This window comes from Anabrus simplex, chromosome 1, assembly GCF_040414725.1.
Source record: "Anabrus simplex isolate iqAnaSimp1 chromosome 1, ASM4041472v1, whole genome shotgun sequence".
Classification (NCBI taxonomy): domain Eukaryota; kingdom Metazoa; phylum Arthropoda; class Insecta; order Orthoptera; family Tettigoniidae; genus Anabrus; species Anabrus simplex.
In genome coordinates this window covers 828,728,609-828,756,324 of record NC_090265.1, presented here as the reverse complement: position 1 = coordinate 828,756,324, position 27,716 = coordinate 828,728,609, and the positions used below count along the sequence as shown (strand labels likewise).

At 40.3% G+C, this 27,716-nt stretch overlaps 1 protein-coding gene across 1 annotated transcript in view; it reads left to right on the top strand.

The window, feature by feature from the left end:
* LOC136857590 (uncharacterized) overlaps window positions 1-27,716 on the top strand; it is a 251,892-nt gene that overhangs the window by 13,507 nt on the left and 210,669 nt on the right. Inside the window, exon 2 of the mRNA XM_067136372.2 lies at window positions 21,010-21,185. Within this exon, the coding sequence (XP_066992473.2) occupies window positions 21,010-21,185 (176 nt within the window). The remainder of the gene's footprint in view (window positions 1-21,009; window positions 21,186-27,716) is intronic.

Sequence of the window (27,716 nt, the reverse complement as noted above, 5' to 3'; positions counted from 1 at the left end):
CCTCCTCTTAATTAAACATCTGTGAGTGAGCTATTTAAAACTTAATTACCCTTGACATTAACAGTCATTACTCAAGCAATGCTCCAAGTATCCTCTTGAGTATTTTCCGTTCCGCACCAGTCAACAGGCAGAATTGAACAGATTTATTTTAAAGACTCGATCTGATGTTAGTTGATAAGACGGGGACATTCTTTTCTTATTCTACCCATACAGACCTATGGACACATTTACAGGCGATAAGAGGACAAATAGGCCATTATTTCTGTTGTAGAGAGGGTGGTATAGCCTTTAGATTACGAATTTTTAAGCAATAATAGGTTAGATTGCAAACTTACTGAAGCCAGTAACAAGTATGCTCTAGACCAGTGGGATTCCACGTATGGTGCGCGTACCATTAGGGGTACGCATATTTATCGTAGATTCTGTTTTAGATAGATGGATAGATTTATTATCAACAGGTTATTTGCCAAATTACAGATGATTCAATAAAACATAATATACAACAAATACACCTTAAATAAATAACACTAATTACCTAAAATAATAACCAAGTTAAAACTAAACCTAGACCGGGCGAGTTGGCCGTGCGCGTAGAGGCGCGCGGCTGTGAGCTTGCATCCGGGAGATAGTAGGTTCGAATCCCACTATCGGCAGCCCTGAAGATGGTTTTCCGTGGTTTCCCATTTTCACACCAGGCAAATGCTGGGGCTGTACCTTAATTAAGGCCACGGCCGCTTCCTTCCAACTCCTAGGCCTTTCCTATCCCATCGTCGTCATAAGACCTATCTGTGTCGGTGCGACGTAAAGCCCCTAGCAAAAAAAAAAAAAAAAAAAACTAAACCTAGAGACCTCTCAATGACCAGTTCAGAAAAGAGTTGAACCTGGTCACTTTCAATAAAATCTTTTATTGATTTAGTGTTTTCTATTCCCTTTCCGAACTATTCATTCTAAATGCGTCAGTTTGTACCTCTCGTAGACTAGGTACGCAAAAACGCTTACTCATGCGGCATTGCTCGTTTTAAATGTTTTTTGTTTCGTTTATATAGGACAATAGTAATTGTTGTATTTTAATGAAATGAAATGTATGGCTTTTAGTGCCGGGATATCCCGGGATGGGTTCGGCTCGCCAGGTGCAGGGCTTTCTATTTGACACCCGTAGGCGACCTGCGCGTCGTGATGCTGAGGATGAAATGATGATGAAGACAACACATACACCCAGTCCCCGTTCCATTGGAATTAACCAATTAAGGTTAAAATCCCCGACCCGGCCGGGAATCAAACCCGGGACCCTCTGAACCGAAGGCCAGTAGGCTGACCGTTCAGCCAACGAGTCGACGTTGTATTTTAATAATTATACTCGTGTATATATGTCGTTACTAGGCAATGAAAACCTCGTAATTCCACTCACGAGAAAACTACGTTTCTCCATCTGCCTTGTGAATGTTTGTCGCGTTGCCTGAGAAGGGAACAGAAGACTTCAATGGCCGAATAATTGGGCTATCGTTAAGCAATGAAAATGCGAGGAACAGTTCTCCGGCCATTGCTGCCAGCTCAGTTTTGGACTTCTTCTGTAAAGTTTACTCCGAAGGAGTTACGGGGTTTCCTTTGCCGAGCCACGGTATACATCATTGCTATTATTAGAGAACAAGGTGACGTAGCGGCTTAGCTGATTGCCTGTCTTCCCGGCGACCGTGCTTTGATTCCTGGTGTTGCTGGAGTCCCGTGGTTTCTGGAAAGGCATACGGCTTTAAATCCCCGGCCATAACTCTTTCATGCCTCATTGCGTGCAGGGACACTGAGCAAGGGGGATAAGCTGCGGAAGATGATGATGATGATGATGATGATGATGATGATGATGATGATAGTTAATATTATTTGGCATCCAACAACAATCAACTGTTATTCCTGGTATTATCGCAATATAATCGTACTTTGGGGGCACGAAGGTAAAACAAATGGATTTTGTGGGTACGCCAACCAAAAAGTTTGAATACCACTGCTCTAGACTGAACAGTGGTTACGCTACGAGCTTTGTACAAACGTTAGGGGTACGACACATCAGAAGTAATTTGCAGGTTTATCAAAACACAAAACCGGTGTTCGAACTACGAAGTTCTCTTCTAAAGATGACTTCTTTTTTGCGAAAAAATAAAATTCAAAACTTAATGATATGGTCCATGCAGCTGAAGGCGCCTTGTCCTTTCACACAGACAAATATAATCACAGTTATAAATCACTGGACTGTACAGGGAAATTGCAGAGGGTGTTATTTAGAGAATCTCGTAATGCTAGAGGCATGTTTTCGCATTAATTTAGCTACGATTTAGGGGAAATAAAACAATTTTTCGGGTATTTCGCGAAATCGGCCTTCCCCACAACTTCAATTTTGTTTTAATATTTTTTTAAAAAATATTCATAAGTTTCATTCGTGTGATTTGTGAACTAATTATGTAAAAGATAAATATGTAAATGCAATCAATGTTGATTGTAACGTTTATTTGGACATGATGAAAGTGATGTGCGATGACTATCTTTTGAGGTGATGTTCTTTGCACGAGAAGCCATGTGGGTAGTGTTATTAATTAAAATAGGTTATAAAACAACATTGTTCACTCCTGCTTTCTATATGTGTGTAGCTAAGTGTCAATTTCTTCAGTTCGTTATTAGACGTAATATTGATAATCGTTTATTACAGTCCTAATCAACATTATATAATAAATTACCTTTCCATCCTGTAAGGCCATTTCATTAAGGGATATCCGGCTCCATGACTAAATGGTTAGCGTGCTGGCCTTTAGTCACAGGGGCCCCGGGCTCGATTCCCGGCAGGGTCGTGAATGTTAATCATCATTGGTTAATTTCTCTGGCATGGGGGCTGGGTGTATGTGTCGTCTTCATCATCATTTCATGCTCATCACGATACGCAGGTCGCCTACGGGAGTCAAATCGAAAGACCTGCACCTGCCAAGCCGAACATGTCCTCCGACACTCCCGGCACTAAAAGCCATACGCCATTTCTTTTCATTAAGGGATTTCCTAAAATTTGAAAACTTACAGGTATATCTGTCGAATTGATAAATCCTTATTCTGTCTTCCATTTCTCTTCACACAGGTAATATTGGAATATAATTTCAAGGTCTTTACTTTCCATGAATTCCGCAACAGTTTCGCACTTATCGCAAATTAAGGAAATTTTGCTTTAAAATGGCCTTATTGCTTAATTCGCCGTATATCGCAAAAATAAAATCACTATTTTCTTAATCAGAATCATACAATTCGTTAAGATATATCAGAATCGCTTTAAATTACTTTTTTTTTTTTAAAGACGCGTTTATCGTTAATGCGGAAAAATCATGCCTCTACATATTGCTAAACATGTCAAGTGCTCGTTCTAAAGTCTTTTTCTTCTTAAAGTCCTCTTTTCAAATATCACCATCTCGGAATGATGGGCTTCCACAAGCAACGATTTTAACATGTAGTCTACTCATAAATTCGTGAGAATGCTTATCATGGCGTTCCTAATCTCTAAACTGCGATAGTGTTGCTTACTCTTTTTGAAGAGCAGCGGGATATGTTCTGTTTACTATATGCACAGTCGCTGCCGCATGAAGACTCAAGGAAATCTGGATCGTAGCCAATTAACACTGAAATAATGAGTGGATCGTTAGCAGGATGTATATAGACACTCCGCCTGACTTCTTGAATGTCCACACAGACAGCTGTAAATTTATTCAATGAATATATTACACAAATTAATTTCTGAAGACATTATACTGACTGAAATATTGTGGAGGACTAAAACTCTCCTTGTGTGACTGCGATAATTGGCCTTTGTTTCCGCTGGAAATGACTTCGTTAAGGGTCGTATTTCTCTCTATTATATTTTTAATTTAATATTCCCACTCTGACCAATAAAATTTCACTAAATACAAAATCTATAATTTGAAAATGATAATACTTTATGTGCGAAATATCACTTACAACCAACCCATGAGTATCCCATTGTGACCCATATCGGAAAGGTTGAATTCTTGTTCTGTGATTTTAATATTAATTTTTGTGGCTTTAATGTTTAACCAATTAATATTTAACCGTGCTCTTTTATGAGCATAAAAATAAATAAATAAATAAATACATACATACATACATACATACATACATACATACATACATACATACATACATACATACATACATACATACATACATACATACATACATACATACATACATACATACATACATACATACATACATACATACATACATACATACATACATACATACATACATCTTCACTATACTGTAGACCGCTATGCCTTTCAGCGTTCCGTTTGCAAGGCTCTGTAAATTAACTAAACGCCGCCACAATCCTCTATTTGTAACTAGATATGTGGCCAAGTTTAGTTCTATACCTATTATCTTTGAATCGTTAGAAACTTAGTCTAACCATCGTCGCCTTGGTTTCCCTCTACTTCTCTTACCCTCCATACCAGAGTCCATTATTCTCCTAGGTAATTTATACTCCTCCATTCGCCGCACACGACCCCACCAGCGAAGCCGGTTTATCGTGCAGCTTTATCCATCGCGTTCATTCCTAACTTAGCCTTTATCGCCTCATTCCGAGTGCCCTCCTGCCATTGTTCCCACCTGTTTGTACCAGCAATCATTCTCGCTACTTTCATGTCGGCTCCTTCTAACTTATGAATAAGATCTCCTGAGTCCACCCATCTTTCACTCCCATAAACCAAAGCTGGTCTGAAAACAGACCTATGTGGAGATAGTTTCGTCCGGGAGCTGACTTCCTTCTTACAGAATACGAATACTGTTGAATACAACAACTGCGACCTCACTGGGTTAGCTTTACTGCAGTTTGATTCAATCTCGCTTACTACCTAGGAATACTGCCATCCCGAGAGAACACGTATTTTAAATGCTTAAAATATCTACCTGTTCCAGCTTTGTATCACCAATCCGACATTCAATTCTCTTGGATTTCTTACCTACTGACATTAATTTCGTCTTTTAAAGGCTAATTTTCATACCATACTCAGTGCACCTTTTTTTCGGCACAATTTGCCATTAAGATCAAGTCGTCAGCATAGGACAAACTGCTTACTACATTCCCACTTAACTGAATCCCCTCATGCCACTTTATATTTTTCAGCAGATGATCCATGTAAACTATGAACAACAAGGGGTAAAGATTACAGATTTGTCTAACCCTTGTAAGTACCTGAACCAAGAACTCATTCTACCATCAATTCTCAATGCAGCCAAATTTTGAACATAAATGCCTTTGATTGATTTTAACAATCTACCCTTAATCCCACCGTCCCCCAGTACTGCGAATACCTTTTCCCTCCGTACTCGTCATATCCTTTCTCTAGATCTACGAAACGTAAATATAACTGTCTATTCCTCTCGTAGCATTTTTCAGTTATCTGGCGCATTCTAAAAATCTGATTCTGACAGCCCCTCTGTGGTCTGAAACCACACTGGTTTTCATCCAACTTCCGCTCAACCAATTATCACGCCCTCCCTTCCAAGATGCCAGTGAATACTTTGCCTGGTATACTGATCAATGAGATACCTCGATAGTTGTTGCAATCCTTTCTGTTCCCTTACTTATAGATAGGTGCAATTACTGACATTGTCCAATCAGATGGTATCTTACTAACATTCCATGCTAACTTTATCACTCGATGAAGCCATTTCTCCCCTGCCTTCCCACTATATTTCCCCGTTTCAGGTCGAATTTCATCTATTCTTACTGCTTTATGACAATGGAGTTTATATATCATATTTTCCACTTCATCAAGCGTAATTTCACCAACATCATTAAGTTCCTCCCCATGAGCTCGGTTGTTCGTGACGTCACCAGAAAGATTTCCCTTTACGTTGAGAAGATATTCAAAATATTCCTTCCACCTGTCCAATGATTACCTGCGATCTATTTTGAGTTCATCTGAATTACCCAAAACACTATTCATTTCCTTTCCCCCCCTTCCTTTCTTTATTACAGTCCAGAAAGGTTTCCCTGCTGCTTGACCTAGCCATTCCAGGTTATTTCAAAATCTTCCCCCGACTTCTTTTTGGATTCAACAACTATTTTTTCGCTCTATTTCTTTCATCTACGTAGGCTACATTTCCCTGTCAGCATCAACCCTTGTTTGGAGCCATTTCTGATACGCCTTCTTTTTACGTTTACAAGCTGCTCTCACTTCATCTCTCCACTAAGATGTTCGCTTTTTCCCATCCTTACACACAGATGTTCCTAGGAATTCCCTTGCTGTTTCTACTACAGCATCCCTGTATGCCACCCATTCTCTTTCGATATTCTGAACCTTTTTGCTGTCCACTACTTGGAACTTTTCACAAATCATATCCATGTACTTCTGCCTAATTTCCTCGTCCTGGAGATTTTCTACCCTTATTCGTCTGTAGACAGAATTCACGTTCTCTGTCCTAGGCCTAGAGAGGCTTACTTCACTACAGATCAGACAGTGGTCTGTATAATCGAAATATCCCAGGAAAGCCCACACATTCCTAACAGATTTTCTGAATTCAAAGTCGGTTAAGATATAGTCAATTATGGATCTGGTGTCCCTACTCCCTCTTGTGTAGCGGTGAATTGCTTTATGCTGGAAGAACGTATTCGTAACTGTTAAACCCATACTAGCGCAGAAGTCCAGACTACTCTTCCCATTCCTATTAGTTTCCATATTGAACCCTTTAGTCCATACTAAAGGATACCTACCTTTCTTACCTATCAGAAAAAGTTCATGAGATCTGTCTCTTGGGTCGTAATGGGTTCTTCGTCACTTGCTGAGGTAAAGGTAGGGTTCAGTAATTCTAATCTATCTACTCAAATGAAAGGTTTGTTTAAAAATGTTCCTATTTATTCAAGTGATTCCTGAAGCATTCCTGATTTATCAACGGCATCATTTAACTCAATCGTGTCCACTGGACAATCATTTTTACATAGAAGGTCAGAACACTGGTGTGAGCCTTTGACGTAACTGCCTGATGGGCATTCTTACTATAAACCATTGTCTCAATTATTAATTTAAGAAAGGAAAGTCTGGAAATCCTTAAATTCGGCTTCCATGTGAGACTACATGTACCATCATAGTGATTATTTATGGTCCAGCTCTCGTAACACAAACTCTGGACTCTGGGTATAATTAAGGCAGTCCAATCGGCGTGTGCCACACAGTGGTTATACGGCATGGATCCTTAATTGAATCGATGTGACCTGCGACTATGTCATGGACCGACATCTAAACTTCTAAGTTACTTTAAAGTCATTGTGGATGATGACCGCAAGGAAAATGATTCTACAGTGGCATATGGCGCCACTCTAAGTCACTGAGGTTGATGACCCCACGACCATCCAAGTTTCTAAGCTGAAAGCTAAACACAATTAAGTTACATCGGTTGATGACCAAAGTTTCCACTTTACTAACCCCAGCACATTCACTGCTCAATCAAACAAAGTCAAATCATGCAACAACAACAATGCCCACAATACTTCGTGGCAGTAAAATCCATTACCTTCGGATATGACCCCTTAATCGTTACGTTAACATTTACATATACCCCTGAACATAAACTACGATTTCCAGAATGCATTTTAAGTTATTCGCTTGATTGTAAAGTTATTTCAAATACGGTTTTCACTGAATTTAATAATTAAATAGAATTAAATGATTTAATGAAATCTTAATGAACAACAAATTCTGTCTCCGCGGACTAATGGTTTCTTTCACATGTCCCTACACAAGTCTTGACATAATTTAATATAATCATGTCGGATGTCTATCGTTGATTCCAGTAGCTGGAAAAGAACTATTACATCATTCATGTCCAGTTTTATATCTTGTTTCATGACCTCACACTTTAAATCTAATCTAAGCCTAGCCATTATTAACACTTGGATAACTCTAATAATTACGTACAAACCAAAAGCAACTCCCCGTATAATTACGATGTCATATCTCGTCATAACATTTCATAAAGTTTGCGCACCCCTCACAGACAAACAATCATCACTATCACCGCTCTATATTTTGGACAACCCTGAATTTGGCTAACCTTGCTCATTATACTCTAAGTTCGTGGTCTCAAATGCACATTACGTTCTCAATTAAACAAATTCACAGTATCTAATAACACACACGTTATTCCCGGATGAAAATTTCAACTAAATCCAACATTTAACGTTATCCCCTGCCGAGAAATGCAATCTCAATTCAATGCGTAACACACTCTGCATGTTCCGTTATCCGAGCGGCGAAACCCTATCAGCTGACGGCTTTTCGCCCCAACCCTCGCTTGGCAGTGATATGAGACATCTGTTCGTTCTACCTGACTGGCCTCTCAGAATGCAACCTTTAAACTATGCCGACATAAGTAATCAAATACGATATTTCTAACCAACAAAATGCACATAGATTATACACTGACTGACAGAGCAAATGCAACACCAAGAAGGAGTGGTCAGAACTTTATGCCAATTGCAGGGTAGACTGACGTCACTGAGGTATGCTCATGATGTGAAATGCGCCGCTGTGCTGCGCACGTAGCGAACGATAAATGGGACACGGCATTGGCGAATGGCCTACTTCGTACCGTGATTTCTCAGCCGACAGTCATTGTAGAACGTGTTGTCGTGTGCCACAGGACACGTGTATAGCTAAGAATGCCAGGCCGCCGTCAACGGAGGCATTTCCAGCAGACAGACGACTTGACGAGGGGTATGGTGATCGGGCTGAGAAGGGCAGGTTGGTCGCTTCGTCAAATCGCAGCCGATACCCATAGGGATGTGTCCACGGTGCAGCGCCTGTGGCGAAGATGGTTGGCGCAGGGACATGTGGCACGTGCGAGGGGTCCAGGCGCAGCCCGAGTGACGTCAGCACGCGAGGATCGGCGCATCCGCCGCCAAGCGGTGGCAGCCCCGCACGCCACGTCAACCGCCATTCTTCAGCATGTGCAAGACACCCTGGCTGTTCCAATATCGACCAGAACAATTTCCCGTCGATTGGTTGAAGGAGGCCTGCACTCCCGGCGTCCGCTCAGAAGACTACCATTGACTCCACAGCATAGACGTGCACCCCTGGCATGGTGCCGGGCTAGAGCGACTTGGATGAGGGAATGGCGGAACGTCGTGTTCTCCGACGAGTCACGCTTCTGTTCTGTCAGTGATAGTCACCGCAGACGAGTGTGGCGTCGGCGTGGAGAAAGGTCAAATCCGGCAGTAACTGTGGAGCGCCCTACCGCTAGACAACGCGGCATCATGGTTTGGGGCGCTATTGCGTATGATTCCACGTCACCTCTAGTGCGTATTCAAGGCACGTTAAATGCCCACCGCTACGTGCAGCATGTGCTGCGGCCGGTGGCACTCCCGTACCTTCAGGGGCTGCCCAATGCTCTGTTTCAGCAGGATAATGCCCGCCCACACACTGCTCGCATCTCCCAACAGGCTCTACGAGGTGTACAGATGCTTCCGTGGCCAGCGTACTCTCCGGATCTCTCACCAATCGAACACGTGTGGGATCTCATTGGACGCCGTTTGCAAACTCTGCCCCAGCCTCGTACGGACGACCAACTGTGGCAAATGGTTGACAGAGAATGGAGAACCATCCCTCAGGACACCATCCGCACTCTTATTGACTCTGTACCTCGACGTGTTTCTGCGTGCATCGCCGCTCGCGGTGGTCCTACATCCTACTGAGTCGATGCCGTGCGCATTGTGTAACCTGCATATCGGTGTGAAATAAACATCAATTATTCATCCGTGCCGTCTCTGTTTTTTTCCCAACTTTCATCCCTTTCGAACCACTCCTCCTTGGTGTTGGATTGTCACTGTCAGTCAGTGTACTTCAAAAGTCCGACAATAATTGTACACATCGCAAATTAATACCGGCACGGATTCTTGTATACTGCTTTCCATTCCCAACATTATAAAATCTTCCTCGGCTTCCACAAGTCCCGGCTTCATTGACAGGTCTCCAACACCTGATTCACAAATCTCATCTCGACTCACACGACAAAACTAACCTGTTTTCCAAACTATCACTATCACTATCACTGACAAAAGAACTGGAATAAAATCCTTACTAGAATCCACGACGTCTAATAACGCACAGTGCTTTAATAATGAATCACTTCGCATAAAATGATATCGTATTTTAATAACTGGATTTTCACGAAAATGACTGTAAAATTCTACTAAATATTTTTTCTTTATTGTAGTCAGACACAGTTTAAATGGGCCTAGAAAAACGTTTCACTCCGTGACCAACTTCATCACTCTATACTCTCACCCGACAGCGCGCTTCCAAGACAGAAAATTTTTACGTCGAATGAACATCTTAATTTGACATCACAAAATATAGGCAATAAACACACGGAAATGACGATCTACATTGGACGTGATATCACTTCGAAACCCTATTTACTAACTTTTTTTTTAACATCATACGGCACTCACAAGACTTCGAAAATTTATCCAAGTGGAAAATACACTGACTGACAGAGCAAATGCAACACCAAGAAGGAGTGGTTCGAAAGGGATGAAAGTTGGGGAAAAAATAGAGACGGCACGGACGAATAATTGATGTTTATTTCAAACCGATATGCAGGTTACACAATGCGCACGGCATCGACTCAGTAGGATGTAGGACCACCGCGAGCGGCGATGCACGCAGAAACACGTCGAGGTACAGAGTCAATAAGAGTGCGGATGGTGTCCTGAGGGATGGTTCTCCATTCTCTGTCAACCATTTGCCACAGTTGGTCGTCCGTACGGGGCTGGGGCAGAGTTTGCAAACGGCGTCCAATGAGATCCCACACGTGTTCGATTGGTGAGAGATCTGGAGAGTACGCTGGCCACGGAAGCATCTGTACACCTCGTAGAGCCTGTTGGGAGATGCGAGCAGTGTGTGGGCGGGCATTATCCTGCTGAAACAGAGCATTGGGCAGCCCCTGAAGGTACGGGAGTGCCACCGGCCGCAGCACATGCTGCACGTAGCGGTGGGCATTTAACGTGCCTTGAATACGCACTAGAGGTGACGTGGAATCATACGCAATAGCGCCCCAAACCATGATGCCGCGTTGTCTAGCGGTAGGGCGCTCCACAGTTACTGCCGGATTTGACCTTTCTCCACGCCGACGCCACACTCGTCTGCGGTGACTATCACTGACAGAACAGAAGCGTGACTCATCGGAGAACACGACGTTCCGCCATTCCCTCATCCAAGTCGCTCTAGCCCGGCACCATGCCAGGCGTGCACGTCTATGCTGTGGAGTCAATGGTAGTCTTCTGAGCGGACGCCGGAAGTGCAGGCCTCCTTCAACCAATCGACGGGAAATTGTTCTGGTCGATATTGGAACAGCCAGGGTGTCTTGCACATGCTGAAGAATGGCGGTTGACGTGGCGTGCGGGGCTGCCACCGCTTGGCGGCGGATGCGCCGATCCTCGCGTGCTGACGTCACTCGGGCTGCGCCTGGACCCCTCGCACGTGCCACATGTCCCTGCGCCAACCATCTTCGCCACAGGCGCTGCACCGTGGACACATCCCTATGGGTATCGGCTGCGATTTGACGAAGCGACCAACCTGCCCTTCTCAGCCCGATCACCATACCCCTCGTCAAGTCGTCTGTCTGCTGGAAATGCCTCCGTTGACGGCGGCCTGGCATTCTTAGCTATACACGTGTCCTGTGGCACACGACAACACGTTCTACAATGACTGTCGGCTGAGAAATCACGGTACGAAGTGGGCCATTCGCCAACGCCGTGTCCCATTTATCGTTCGCTACGTGCGCAGCACAGCGGCACATTTCACATCATGAGCATACCTCAGTGACGTCAGTCTACCCTGCAATTGGCATAAAGTTCTGACCACTCCTTCTTGGTGTTGCATTTGCTCTGTCAGTCAGTGTAAATACATACATTTAAATTTAAAATGGATCAAATAATGCTTAGCTCAGTATATTCGAGATAGTAACGTAATACTACTTATTGTAGGGGTTGGTAATAACACTCCCCTTACACGGAAAGACGCCAGACTCTTATACAAAGGCATTCATCTGGCTTTTATGCTGATTACAGTGGTCCTATAATAATACGTCCTTAGCAAGGCGAGTCGCTAATAGGTTTTAACTTGGTTGAGTCTGGTGTAACAGAATATACTCATATATTTACACTGGAAGCAGAACGTGTGATTACACCACTCAGGATTGGAGTTGCGGGTATGATTAAAATCGCGGTGAGGGCCGCTGCTTTTGATCCTAAAATATAGTATCTCTCATTCATAGAGAATGAGAAGATACCGTTTGATGTGATCGTAATGTTGCTTGTAAAGATATCACAAACAGATGAACAACTCAGCTAGACCTTTTCGTATTGTCACTGTAAATTAGATTCCTGCCACCAAGAACATCACTCTCCAGTTTGAAAATAACTTTGTCGCCTCACCTTTGAGAGCCCGACACTCTCGCTGTCGAGTGTGTTGTTATTCCTGGGTTCATCCTGGAGGTAGACAAGCGAACTCCAAGCTAATTTAACAGTCTGGCTGAAGATCTCAGAACAGGAGACATATGACTGTTGTACACTTCTGGCGGCTTATAGAAATATAGCCTACTGAATGTGTTCAAATCCACGTTGTCTGTATAGCATCTTCTTCTTCTTCTTATTATCATCATCTTCCTCACCCCATTCGAGTTCTCCTCTTAGAAGTGCGAGATGGCGGGTATAAGGCTGCTAGCTGAGCCTGCCACTGCTTCCCTTAGCTGTCGAATAAGTTTGACAATACCATATTACGCTGAGAAATACCATCTGGACTCCATTTAGTTTTATTCCTGGCCGCTTTGAGAAAGGAGCTTCTCCATGTCTCGAGTCCTGATCTTCGCTGACGACAACCTTCTGCTATTAGGATTGATGATCGGAGTAAGAGTTACCATTATTCACATATTTCACAACTTTCTCTTTATCCTTCTTCCTCGCCTCCCCATTGCGCACCCGTTTGTTAACATTGCCTACAATTTCAATTTGATTGCATAACTAAAACGTTCTACGGTGAATTTTCCAAGTTTTTCCCTAAATTTTTAAGTCGTGAAGTTCTTCTTCTACCGGTTGCTTTCAGTCTTTCCATCAACGATGTATTGAAGAAGGTAAACAGCTCTTTAAATGCATAATTCTGTTGACACTGAAAGTTCAATGCGAAATTATTTTGGGCTTACTGCTTGGAGCACAGTAGTTTTATTCCTGGCCGCTTTGAGAATGGAGCTTCTCCATGTCTCGAGTCCTGATCTTCGCTGACGACAACCTTCTGCTCGCATTAACGCCGTAAAGGTGCAAAATAGAATTAATGAGACAGAAAATTATTGTAAAGATTATAATATAACAGCTAATCTACAGAAAGCGAGAGCTATGGTTATTAAAAGGGGTGGCAAGTTTTCAAAGAATGGACAGTGCTGATGGGTAAGACAAAGCCAGGGGGGTAACGATTACCGTATGATACGGTTCCGCCTGCCAAAATAAAGATTCAGGCCCACTCATATAAAATATAAAACTTACGAATAACTAATATAAATGTTTACAACAAACAGAACTAATGGAAAGGGTTTATTCATTATTGTAAAATTAATAAATATAGTGTTTTATTTGACTGTCCTCGTGGTTTAACGGCTAAGTAGCTGAACTCCCAATGCAACCGTACACCACTTAGACATTCGTACTAAAAATTGATTCATTTTTCAGTAACTACAGAACTATACTATGTAACCGGTACTAAAGTCATAGTTATAGTCATTTATTCGATTACAACCCAGAAAAATATACGAGCAAAATTAAATCAAAAACTGTTCAAATAAATTTTGAAAAATATCTAACTGCACAACTGACAAGCTGCTCTTACCTTCGCGCAAAGAGAGCTCGTTCGAAACTGAGTTGACTGATTTTTACTACACCAAGTTATTGTTGGAATTATACATTGCTGTCGAATAATGATGTGAACAATTTTTTTTTTTTTTTTTTTTTTTGCTACGGGCTTTACGTCGCACCGACACAGATAGGTCTTATGGCGACGATGGGATAGGAAAGGCCTAGGAGTTGGAAGGAAGCGGCCGTGGCCTTAATTAAGGTACAGTCCCAGCATTTGCCTGGTGTGAAAATGGGAAACCACGGAAAACCATCTTCAGGGCTGCCGATAGTGGGATTCGAACCTACTATCTCCCGGATGCAAGCTCACAGCCGCGCGCCTCTACACGCACGGCCAACTCGCCCGGTGTGAACAATTTTAATGATAAGGAAAATGTGTGCACAGTACGAACACCGGGTACACTGCACATCAAGAAAGTATCATTTACTAACTAAAATATGATATTTTGGTATCAATTTTCATTGCTGTAATTATTTTTTAATAATTTGGTGCAGGTCTCTTGTGAGGTGGATGACCCGGTGTTGCGAAAGACGGCAAGGGGGAGCATTGTTTATAGCTACACTCAACGCAATGACGATAACTACTACTAGATGCAATCAAATAACAATTCCTCACGTACAAATTGTAAAAACGAGCTATTTCGTCGTGATCTGATCTTCTGACCATTTCCTTGCAGAGTGACATATCCGACTCGTTGGCTGAATGGTCCCGGGTTCGATTCACGGTGGGGTCGGGGATTTTAACCTTCATTGGTTAATTCCAATGGCTCGGGGGCTGGGTGTTTATGCCGTCCCCAGCATCCCTGCAACTCACAAACCACACATAACACTATCCTCCACCGGGCGAGTTGGCCGTGCGCGTAGAGGTGCGCGGCCGTGAGCTTGCACCCGGGAGATCGTGGGTTCGAGCCCCACTGTCGGCAGCCCTGAAGATGGTTTTCCGTGGATTCCCATTTTCACGCCAGGCAAATGCTGGGGCTGTACCTTAATTAAGGCCACGGCCACTTCCTTCCAACTCTTAGGCCTTTCCTATCCCATCGTCGCCATAAGACCTATCTGTTTCGGTGCGACGTAAAGCAACTAACAAAAACCACTATCCTCCACCCCAATAACACGCAGTTACCTACACATGGCAGATGCCGCCCACCCTCATTGGAGGATCTCCATTACAAGGGCTGCACCCGGCTAGAAATAGCCACACGAATTATTATTATTATTATTATTATTATTATTATTATTATTATTATTATTATTATTATTATTATTATTGTTGCAGAGTGGCATTAGGCTATTCATTTATTTATTTATTTATTTATTTATTTATTTATTTATTTATTTATTTATTTATTTATTTAATTGCAAGGGGTCTGCGGTGTCCCTTGCAGGCGCGGGCCCGCCTGCATTGCACGTCCTGCAGACCCTAAACGTTATGCGACTGGACAAAAATGAAAGTTGTTCTTTAAAAAAAAAACCTTGGGACAGTAATAAGCAGCAATGGCAAATGGGTAGAACAGGTAAAGAGAGTAAAAATGAAGGGAGTAAGTGCTTTGGCTAGTACAAAAATATCGGATAGAAGAAGTATGCCAAACATCGAATATAACGTTCAGAAAAACGTATTTAATTCAGTAGTTAGAGCAAAGTTATTGTATGAAATATAAATTTTGGAAGTAGATGATGGAATTTTAGTACTGGATGCAAACTCGGTGCTAAAACACTCGTTATCAGTTATCAGGCATCACCTGTATTCCACGACATAGCTGTTTGTGTAAAATGCTCAAATTTTCAATGAAGTAGAGGACAGGATATCCAACAGAAAACCCTCATGTTCGATACCAGATATGAACCTGCTTGCTATAAATATAGCAATAAACATAAAATCTATAAATGTAATTATCATATTGTTCTTCTGAGTGAACTGATTAGGATGCCGTTGGACTATCTGTTGGATATCCTCTCTCTGCCAACATTATAATGGGATTGCCAAGCTGTGCTGCAAATAGTGAAGTGAGAATAATGTGCGAAGGGATGAGTATACGCATGGGCGCAATTTGAGCATGTTGATTGGCGTTTGCCGAGAGGTCCATCGGTCCTCCCTATTTGAAGGCAATCTGCGACCACAAAATTATTACTAATATTCTATATTAATCACTTTAATAACCAAACCTCTGTAAAGTAAAGAACATTCGACTAGAATTAAACAGTAGACCATTTTATGTATTTGTTACATGGCCTGTTTGTATCCGTAAAAGTAAAAATCAAGCAGATAACATGGACAAGAAACAAAACTTTTCTTTACTTTACATAATCTAATCACCCCGTATTTTACACAAAATCTCTTTCGATTTGAATTAAAGCCATTAATTTCTTTTGAAATAGCAACGTCATTACTCGTTTCGATAATCGAAAGTTCAAAGAGGGCAACTTTTCCTGGGCGATCGTGTTCCTGTAGTATGTTTTTAAACGCTGTAAGCATGAAAAATACCTCTCACGGGTTGGTGTATTCATTGGAAAAGTAAAAAAATGGAAAGGTTCACATTTTTCAAATACTTCCCAACAAAAACGAGAGCTCTTTTTTGGATATATTTGTTTTTGTTTCTTCCATTTTGCAAAACATCACTGCATCTCAAACAGAAGTTTTTAATTCAAAGTGTAAAATTTACAAGCATATTTTGCATTGGCCACGATTATTTCACTTTATTTAGAACTTGACTGAAACGATTGAGAACATCTAAGTTATTTTCTTGAGGCCTGGCCTCTATCTCTTGCTTCAGTATATCAATTACAGGAAGCAGCATTGTAGCTTTGTAGTTCTTTTTGTTTTTTTTGCTTTACGTCGCACCGACACAGATAGGTCTTATGGCGACGATGGGACAGGGAAGGACTAGGAGTGGGAAGGAAGCGGCCGTGGCCTTAATTAAAGTACACCCCTAGCATGTGTCTGGTGTGAAAATGGGAAACCACGGAAAACCATTTTCAGGGCTGCCGACAGTGGGGTTCGAACCTACTATCTCCCGAATACTGGATACTGGTCGCACTTAAGCGACTGCAGCTATCGAGCTCGGCAGCTTTGTAGTACTATTGCACTAACTCAAATTAAGCTTTACTCCCACCGCCAATTTTCACCGGATTATTGCCTTTTCTTTGCAGTTCTGCTTCTCTGATACCTCCGTGCGTCGATTGAACAATAGTGAGTAAAAATTTCTTCAGGTCTAAAAGGTCGTAAAACTTCAAGTGTCCTGTTCTTCACTGATTTTACAATTTCGTAGGTCATACTCCTGGACTGTAGGGTTTTTGATAATAAGTCGCACTGTTTTACAACTCTTCTGAGTGAAACCAAATCAAATAAAAAGTCAAATCCCCCATGCTTTTCAACAGAGCATTGGTTTGTCTACCGCTGGCAGAGTAGGTCTGTAAAATTTCTTGTAGAGCCAACAGAGTGGCTTCAAAATTATCTAACAAATATCATATACCTATTTATTTACAAGTAAAACTAATAGTGTTAGTCGTCTGAAAAATGTTCCTACATAAAGATAAAATTTTGACTTAAAATGTAATAAATATCAACTTAAACTGGCATATATTGAACCTAAGAAAATAAATACAATAGACAGTTTATTTACCATTTAGCTCTTAAACATATTGAAAAATGTAACACAACAGAACAGTCATTAAATATAACTACAGGAGATGCACAGTAACATAACCAAACAGTGTCTCTACAGCTCGGTAAATACGCATACCGGTACGATAGGTAACCTGAATACCTGATCATCGAGACACTCGTGCAGAACCACAGCTCGCAGTCCGTGGCGTTAGGCGTTCGCCTGTCAGCATTTATTCCAAACTTATTAGCGACATTTAAATTAGAATTGATGGGGGAAGGTAAAACTAAACAATAATAAAAGTTATTTCTGTCAACATTTTGTAGATAGCCTATACAATTTTGCGACGATCATTTTGTTTCATTGAGCTATATTAAACATAGTACCGGGCGAGTTGGCCGTGCGCGTAGAGGCGCGCGGCTGTGAGCTCGCATCCGGGAGATAGGGGTTCGAATCCCACTATCGGCAGCCCTGAAGATGGTTTTCCGTCGTTTCCCATTTTCACACCAGGCAAATGCAGGGGCTGTACCTTAATTAAGGCCACGGCCGCTTTTTTCCAACTCCTAGGCCTTTCCTATCCCATCGTCGCCATGAGACCTATCTGTGTCGGTGCGACGTAAAGTCCCTAGCAAAAAAAAAATTAAAAAAAATAAACATATTAGATGGGAAAGATATAGGTCAAAATGGAAATGAACCCAAACTTTACACTCTTGTTAAGCTATTAAATAGAGAATGGAAGAAACCAGGAAGAACAGGGAAATTATGTAATATTATTAGAGGAAAAGAAATCTAAAGAAGGCGAAAACAGATAAGATACCTGTAGTTGGTAGTAAGGATATGCTTTAGGAGGTATGCTTGGCTGCATAACTTAATTCAAGTCCAGGAAATACCTCAAAGGGCTAACGTTGTCTAACTTTTAAAAATACGTGCTAGTAATATTTATGGGATACGTATTAGTAAATTTTATTATAATTACCTCTCGTAACGTTCTCTTCATTGGAACATCTCATTTTGTTTACTAACAACACGTAACGATTACAGTAAACGAATTCTCTCTCACCAGTTGGTGGTCATGCATGGGTGACAAGAGTATTCTATTAATGAATGAATGAATGAATGAATTCATATTTCTGGCCGCAACTCTGGGATACACGAAATTCTTCTTGGACGAACAAAAACCTATTTCGTCGTACGGATTTTGATGTTCGTGAACACTAACACGCTTGTTCACATAAAAAGCTTATGGAGAGTTTGAGCGATATGTCTAAAGCTTTCTATGAGAACGCAGGGAACTCATTTTTCACCGACGTCAGCAAGTCTGCATGTCAAATAATCAGCAATGATCGTCTGCTGCGTCCAGGGGCGTATATAAGGGGGGGGGGGGGGCAGGGGGCCTGGCCCCCCCCCCGAAAAAATGTATAAGCCTTGGAGAACCGGACCAAAATTATGGGAATTTTCGATCGTTGTTGAGATTCCGAGCCAACAGTTAGCAGTTTATGTGCCATACCTGGACGATTTTTGTAACTCACTAAAAGAATGCTTTGAATCTCACAAGGAAATAGTTTCATCCTTACAAAACATCCTTCCACAATTGTGTATCGTAACAGATTTCGGTTCATTGGAGGCTGCTTTTAGTTTCTACGAAGGAAATCTGTCACATAAAGAGATTGTGCAAAGTGAGTTTATGTGGTGGAAAGAAAAGTGGAGTCAGGAAAATCTTCAAATCTTCCGAAAATGGCTGTAAGTTCTCTAGAAAAATATGACAAGACTTTCTTCCCCAACATTTATACCCTTCTCAAATTACTCCCCGTTCTTCCTGTTTCTATCGCAACCGTAGAAAGAACTTTCTCTAGCCTAAGGAGACTGAAGACTTACTTAAGGAACAGCACATCTGAAAGTAGGCTTAACGGGCTTGCTTTACTCTCTATCCACAGAGACATTATACTTAGTGATGAAGAAGTTCTTGATAAGTTTGCAAGTGTACCAAGAAACCTGGACTTCGTTTTGTAACCATTAGTGTACTGTATGTATGTATGTATGTATGTATGTATGTATGTATGTATGTATGTATGTATGTATGTATGTATGTATGTATGTATGTATGTATGTATGTATGTATGTATGTATGTATGTATGTATGTATGTATGTATGTATGTATGTATGTATGTATGTATGTATGTATGTATGTATGTATGTATGTATGTATGTATGTATGTATGTATGTATGTATGTATGTATGTATGTATGTATGTATGTATGTATGTATGTATGTATGTATGTATGTATGTATGTATGTATGTATGTATGTATGTATGTATGTATGTATGTATGTATGTATGTATGTATGTATGTATGTATGTATGTATGTATGTATGTATGTATGTATGTATGTATGTATGTATGTATGTATGTATGTATGTATGTATGTATGTATGTATGTATGTATGTATGTATGTATGTATGTATGTATGTATGTATGTATGTATGTATGTATGTATGTATGTATGTATGTATGTATGTATGTATGTATGTATGTATGTATGTATGTATGTATGTATGTATGTATGTATGTATGTATGTATGTATGTATGTATGTATGTATGTATGTATGTATGTATGTATGTATGTATGTATGTATGTATGTATGTATGTATGTATGTATGTATGTATGTATGTATGTATGTATGTATGTATGTATGTATGTATGTATGTATGTATGTATGTATGTATGTATGTATGTATGTATGTATGTATGTATGTATGTATGTATGTATGTATGTATGTATGTATGTATGTATGTATGTATGTATGTATGTATGTATGTATGTATGTATGTATGTATGTATGTATGTATGTATGTATGTATGTATGTATGTATGTATGTATGTATGTATGTATGTATGTATGTATGTATGTATGTATGTATGTATGTATGTATGTATGTATGTATGTATGTATGTATGTATGTATGTATGTATGTATGTATGTATGTATGTATGTATGTATGTATGTATGTATGTATGTATGTATGTATGTATGTATGTATGTATGTATGTATCAGCCCAAATCAATGTTTCCGTTTTCCTTTCTAAAGTGTTTGAAATCGTCTGACCTCTTAAAATTACTTAATCTAACCTTACATCAATCTTGGCCCCCCCAAAAAATATATTCTAAATTCGCCACTGGCTGCGTCCACAACAGCAAGACAACGATCGAGCAATGACTGATCTAAAAAAATATGGTATGAAGTTTTCGAGAACCCCGATTGGGAATTATTGATCTAAAAGTTTGAACAGGAAATATGATAGAGCCGGAATTCAGACAATGGGGGACAACACATTTTAAAACATTTTCTTCACTCACGTCGCTTCCAATTAACAAACATCTATCAATTCACTCCAGAGCGCATAGAATCAAATGTGTAAAGCACTCATGATAGAAGTTGTTACACTTGTTTACAGGCCGACGGGGCACCAGGAAATGCCAAATGTGCAGTGTGCGGACAAGCGCCAAAACACACTTGTGCGCCGTGCGGTAAGACTGCCTATTGCTCAGGGGCTCATCAGCAACAACACTGGGAGCAGCACCGTGCAGAATGCTTGGGCTTCGTCGTCAAGAAGAACGAGAAAGTTGGCAGGTGCGTTACATTTCTGTCCTCTCCTTCATTCAGACTGTCACTGAGTTTCTAGTAATAATGTTATGGATTGTATGTCCAATTAACTCCCTTTATTTATTTATTTATTTATTTATTTATTAGCTGTTGTACCCGTGCTTCGCTACCGAATTCTACATTGTATACAGAGTTCTAGATGAAGTCGTGGACACGTTGTGAATAAGATTTCATTAAATTGCATAATAACATAGGTATTTAAAAATTACATTTTAGGCCCCTTCCCCTAAACTACCATTCCATCCAGCACGAAAAGGTTATTTATAGCCTATATTGTAGTGCTTTATTCCCCGACTTTACATACCGATTTTCATTACATTCTGTTTTCCCATTTTTTCGTGGCTTGACATTGATATGGATTTAGCAACAAAAATCGAAATTCATGAATACTGTATCTGTTATCATAGCCGGTACTGTAAAAAATGTATAAGACATAAATGATCGAAAATTTAATTCTATATAACTTTAGTTACGTAGTATTTATCGACAGGACCACTAATAACATAAACATTTGAGAAATGTATGTTAGGCCTTCCCCTAAACTAGGTACCATTTCACTCAGCGTGAATAAAATTATTTATAGCTTAGATTTCAGTGCCCCATTTTCCGACGTTACATACCGATTTTCATTAAATCCTCTTCAGCCATTTTCTCGTTTCAGACAGACAGACAGACAGACAGACAGACAGACAGACAGAAATGACGGAAAATTAAAAAGGGCATTCCCTTGTTACTGTGGACACGTCCGATACAGAAATACCATTCTTTTTAAATTCTGAGCAATGTACAGACAAAACTTTATTTTTTATTTGTTACGCCCTTGCATACGTAAGTTATGGCTCTTGGCCCTCTCTTACAGTAAACCACAGTCTAGTATACTGGTTGTATTGTGTAATTTTTACGAATTAATAAGGTGATAATAGTGAAGACAGTGTTTTAACATTCAATCTGAAACTTTTAAAAATGTGAACTAAACTCAACTTCTCGCCTGGTTGTAGTTTATCGACAGTTCTTGCCAGTGTCACGATCTACCGGGCAGTGTTAACTACGTTGAAGTCCGGCTCCATGGCTAAATGGTTAGCGTGCTGGCCTTTGGTCACAGGTGTCCCGGGTTCGATTCCCGGCAGGGTCGGGAATTTTAACCATAATTGGTTAATTTCTCTGGCACGGGGGCTGGGTGTACGTGTCGTCTTCATCATCATTTCATCCTCATCACGACGCGCAGGTCACTTACCGGCGTCAAATCAAAAAGACCTGCAACTGGCGAGCCGAACATGTCCACGGACACTCCCGGCACTAAAAGCCATACACCATTTCATTTCAACTACGTTGAATACATTACACACAATAAAAACCTCATGATTGTTTCCGTACTGACTTGTAAATCTAAAAAACTGACTCTTACGAGAAAATGATTTTATTGTGTTAAATGTTAAAAACTTTACACTATGATTACTGTTACCGTGGTTGGTGGATCAGCAGAGGTGAAAGAAGGTGCCGGGGTGAATGGGTCTAACTACCAAACCAAAGTTAATTTAAAACTTTAACAAAGGTTATATTTTCTGAGTTTCAACAATCAATAACAACCAAAATTTAACAAGTTTTCACTAGTTAAGCTAACAATAACATACCAGGTACCATAACAAAATTTATACAAGGCAAGTACATCCACAATTTAGTGACAGTTCAGTAATCCAGGCTTCCAGCCCCTCGCATTACATTCCCTGAGCTCTCAGCTCGACCTTACAACAGATTACTATTTTACACAAGGGCAGAAAACCCCTAGTCCCTGGAGCACTTGCTCCCGACTCCAAATATCAAGCCTGAATTTGTTTACTCCGTCGAATGATGGAATATTTATTGTATTGAATAGGAGGATACTCTCATTTTTCACTTTTGTAAAGCCTCCCAGAGGCACAGTTACCACACTTGAACAGAGTTGACACGCTCTCAGTTTTTCAAGCCTTTTCAAGGCAATATCAGACCTTACAATTTCTTGCCATCAAGGCACAACTTAAAAAAATGAAACAGGGGTATCTCGTACCCAACCTACAGGGCCTTCGTGTAAAAGAAATAACAGTTAAATAAATGGCCCGAACACAAAATGAAAGGAGGTGAATACTTGCACTCCTCTATGTAACTTCTTAAAACCTAACGGGCACGCGGCCGATGAAACAGGGGCTATTCCCAAACTATGGATGTGACTCGTATAATGAGGAAATTTAAAACATTACGGAAGGGAGAAAATTAGTTACAAAACGTAGTCACCTCAAACCAAAATGAAGGGGAGCTCGAGAGGGTACATCACTCTCTATCCCCGAATTACAGTTACAGATTTTATGAGATTTTCACATTAGCCGACAGAACTTACAAACTTATGAATATAAAATGTCTTCAAATAAAGTTCCTTCACTTCGCACCAGGGTGCATGATCATAGTTTTTTTGTAGTGACCTCTATGAGAGAATCTCCAAATTTCTTGATGAACGGAAAACAAAAATAAGTTGAAATACACACAGTACTGGAAACTTCACCATTACAAAATTAAGGTAGTGACATCTTCTGAGTAAAAGTTTAAGTAGGTCTAGTTCCAAGTTCAGTGTTTCTCCAGTAGAGGAGTTCTATTAGGCGCAACATTTAAATGTGCGGCGTAGAGGTGTACCTCCCGGTACAATTACAATAGTGAAAAGCATTATTTGTCACCAATACATGTTTCAGTCTTCAGCTGGCTAGTGAAAACTGTTATGTCTATAGACATCTTTAAATACTACTGAAAAGCTAAATTATGATAGAAAATGAAAATGATGTATTAAAATTAAAAGTCTTATAAAAATGTATAATGTGACTATCACAAGTAATCTTGTTTACATTTTGTAGTTTAAAGTTTCTAACACTGCATTGTATTGTATTGAAAGGTGGACACAGTATAATAATTTTCTCGTAAAAATCAAATTGTGTGATACCTTGAATACCTTTTTCCTCGCCATGTTGCCATCGGGTTCAGCAGTCCGGTATATATCTCGTTTTGATTTTTCATGGAAGTTATTTCGGGCATGTGAGATATGGACCCACAGTGCCTATAGGGCAGTGAGGGGGCTGCCCTCTTTTGGCCTCTGCCCCTACCATGCTGCGACTTCAGGACTGATGGTGTTCTCATTCCCTACTCCCGGAGACAAAGATTTTCTTCCTTCAGGACCTACAGCTGAAGGTCTGTCATTTAGTCTGGCCCCTCACCCTCGACCTTACCGGCAAGGGTGACCCTGCCAGGAGCCGAAGCTCCCGCCGCCATCGCTCTTGGGATCACTGAGGCACGCAAGCCTCCCCACCACGTCAAGGTACCAGACCATGGGGGAGGACCTTGAATACCCCGCGAAAAAAAGCGTGCAAGTTGGCCGTGTGGTTAGGGTCACGTCTGTGAGTTTGCATTCGGAAGATGGTGGATTCGAATTCCACCGCCGGTAACACTGAAGATAATTTTCCGTGGTTTCCTATTTTCACACAAGGTAAATGCTGGAGCTGTACTTTAATTAATGCCATGGCCGCTACCTTCCCAATCATAGCCCTTTTCCATCCTTGCGTCGCCGAAAATCTTGGACGTGTTTGTACGACATTAAATGACTAGCAAGAAAACAAATAACAAAAAACTGGAAACGTGAACGGCGCAGAGAGACAAAACCTAAATAATAAGAAGATATTATTAAATTTCCCTTTGGGAAAATCGAATGGTCATAAATACGTCTTTCAACAAAATGTTTGTCGTGATGTTACCTTAGCAACCGTGCAGCTGTGATGTGAAGTTTTGATGATGGCAACGACCTGTGCAGTTCTCTTTATACATATCCATGGCCTGCGTGGCTCTTTGCCTAGCTAATATCGCGTCACACATTTTGTTACATGACATCATTTAGCTACACAAATCTCCGTTCTATGCTCTAAGACATATTTATGTCAAAACAGGGGATATGACAAGTTATTGACTTAATTATGTATGTAATTAGGTTACTGTTTGTAATAATGGTGATACTTATTTTTAAGTATTCAATCCATGGATTGGTCTGCGGCAGTTCTCCAGTCAGCTCTATTCATAGCTTTCCTCTTCATCTCTTCATAGCTTCTCCTTCCTACATCATACATGATTTGCTGTCCTATTGTAGGCGTGGTCTTCCTCGACATCTTTTGCATCTTTTGCCAATAGCGTTTTCAACAGGCTATTGTGTCTCAAAATATGTCCCATCAGTCTAGTCCTCCTCCTCTTTATACTTTTCCATGAGGTATAATTTTCCTCCACCTTCTTAAATACTTCAGCATTCGTTATTGTTTCTGTCCAGCTAATCTTTAGCATTCTTGTATAACACCACTGTTCAAAAGAATTTAACCTCCTTTTTTCTTCTTTTCCAATTGTCCACGTTTCACAACCATAAAGGGCAATACTCCAAACATACGCTTTCAATAATATTTTTCTTGTTTTAAGATTATTGGAATTTGTAGTGAATAAACGTTTCTTTTTGTGAAATGCTAATTTGGCTTGTAAAATTCTAATTTTGATTTACGTCTTGCTTCTTCCATCTTTGGTAATTTTGTTTACGAGATATTTAAGTTCTTTAACATTTTCCAGTGTTTTGTGGCCCACCAATATTTTTATGCTTGGGTCTGCTTTTTTTTTTTTATCGCAGACCATAACTTTCGTCTTTGTCTTACTTATTGTCATGTTGAATTCATTACCTATGATACTGACAATAATAAAAAGCAAGTGACTTATAACTAAGGCCCGGATTCTTATGTAATTTACTTGTAATGCTTTACTTGTAGACAATATCTTGGATTCAGAAGGTAAAATGGTCTATATCGCGATTGACCTATCTAAGGCATTTGGTAGGGTGGATCATGGGATACTACTGGAAAAAATGAGTGTAATTGGACTAGACAAAATAGTGACTGAATGGGTGGATATATTTCTACAAAACAGATCTCAGAGACAGTGGCATATGCTGAGTCCAAGACGTGGGCTACCACTAGACTTCGGTTACCCCTTTGCGATGGTTAGTTTAGTAAATGTCAAGCCTTTTAAGAGTTTTGAGCTGCAGCCAATAGCCAACGGAGGAGCCTACTGTGTTGTCTAGGCTGCTTCACAAGCTACTGTCAATACTCAACACATGATCAGAGGAGATGGTAGCATAAAGTTTAGCAAATTAAAGTCCGGCTTTATTGCTAAATGGATAGAATGCTTGCCTTTCGTCCGATTGCCCCGGTTCAGTTCTCAGAATCGAATCCCTCGTACTGTTAATTTCCCTGGCTTGGGGACTGAGTGTATATGACGTCTTCGCCATTCATTTCATTCTCATTAGGTTACCACCAATCCTATACAGATGCCTTGCACCATTATTATTATTATTATTATTATTATTATTATTATTATTATTATTATTATTATTATTATTATTATTATTATTATTATTATTCCGGGGATTCTGTGGAACGCAGAGGTGAAAGAAGATGCGGGCATGGATAGGTAGATAGAGAAAAGATTAAATAGTTATTTAAAACTTTAAAATTCTGAATATATTTCTTTCCTAAGTTTTTTCTTTTCATTTCGGTTTTTACACTTTGCTAAGCAATAACAAATAGTCAGGTACAAAAGTTTAGCTCATGAGCTCTAGAAAAGTCTAGAACAGACAACATGACTTGACAACATGAGCTTGAAGCTACCCAGTTACAACTTCAACAAGAGCACCACTGTTCCCTTCAATAACTCCACAACGAGACTGAGTTCTAAAAGTTATAACAGTAGGAAGAGCGTCTTTGTTCCACACAATACTATCTAGGAGACTGTTCTCCAAATTTTATAAGTTCAGGCCTCTTAAAGGCACAATCAACATTTTACCAAAACCAAACAGTATGCACTGTCTTATCTGCACAACAGTTACATTTAAAAGGAAATTAATAATGTAAGTGGACTTTAACAGGGGTAACAAGTACCCATTCTATGGCCTTACTTAAAAAAGAAAGGGCCTGCAGGGCCTGCAATGCAGACCTTTTCGGGGCCCCGCAGACTCCTCGCAAAATAGTATAAATTTAGCCTAATGTCACTGTGAACGGAAATGGTCCGGGCGGTTTTGCAAGATCAGTCGAAATAATTCGTTCTTACAATTTGCAGATAGAGAAATTGCCATTTGGTTGCATCTAGCAGCAGTCATGTGTTGAGTGTAACAGTACAGCTTCCAACACCGTGACACGCCCCTCACAAATGACCTGCCCCAAATTATTTAAAAATAATTATAGCAATGAAAATTGATACCAAAATACCACAGTTTAGTTCGAAAATGACACTTTATTGATGTGCGATGCACCAGAGATCGTATTATCTACAAATGTTGCTGAACATTTAACTTTTGTCACACATTTATTCGACGACGATGTATAATGCCAATAAGAAGTTGGTGATGATGGTGATGATGATGATGATGATGATGATGATGCTTGTTGTTTAAAGGGGCCTAAC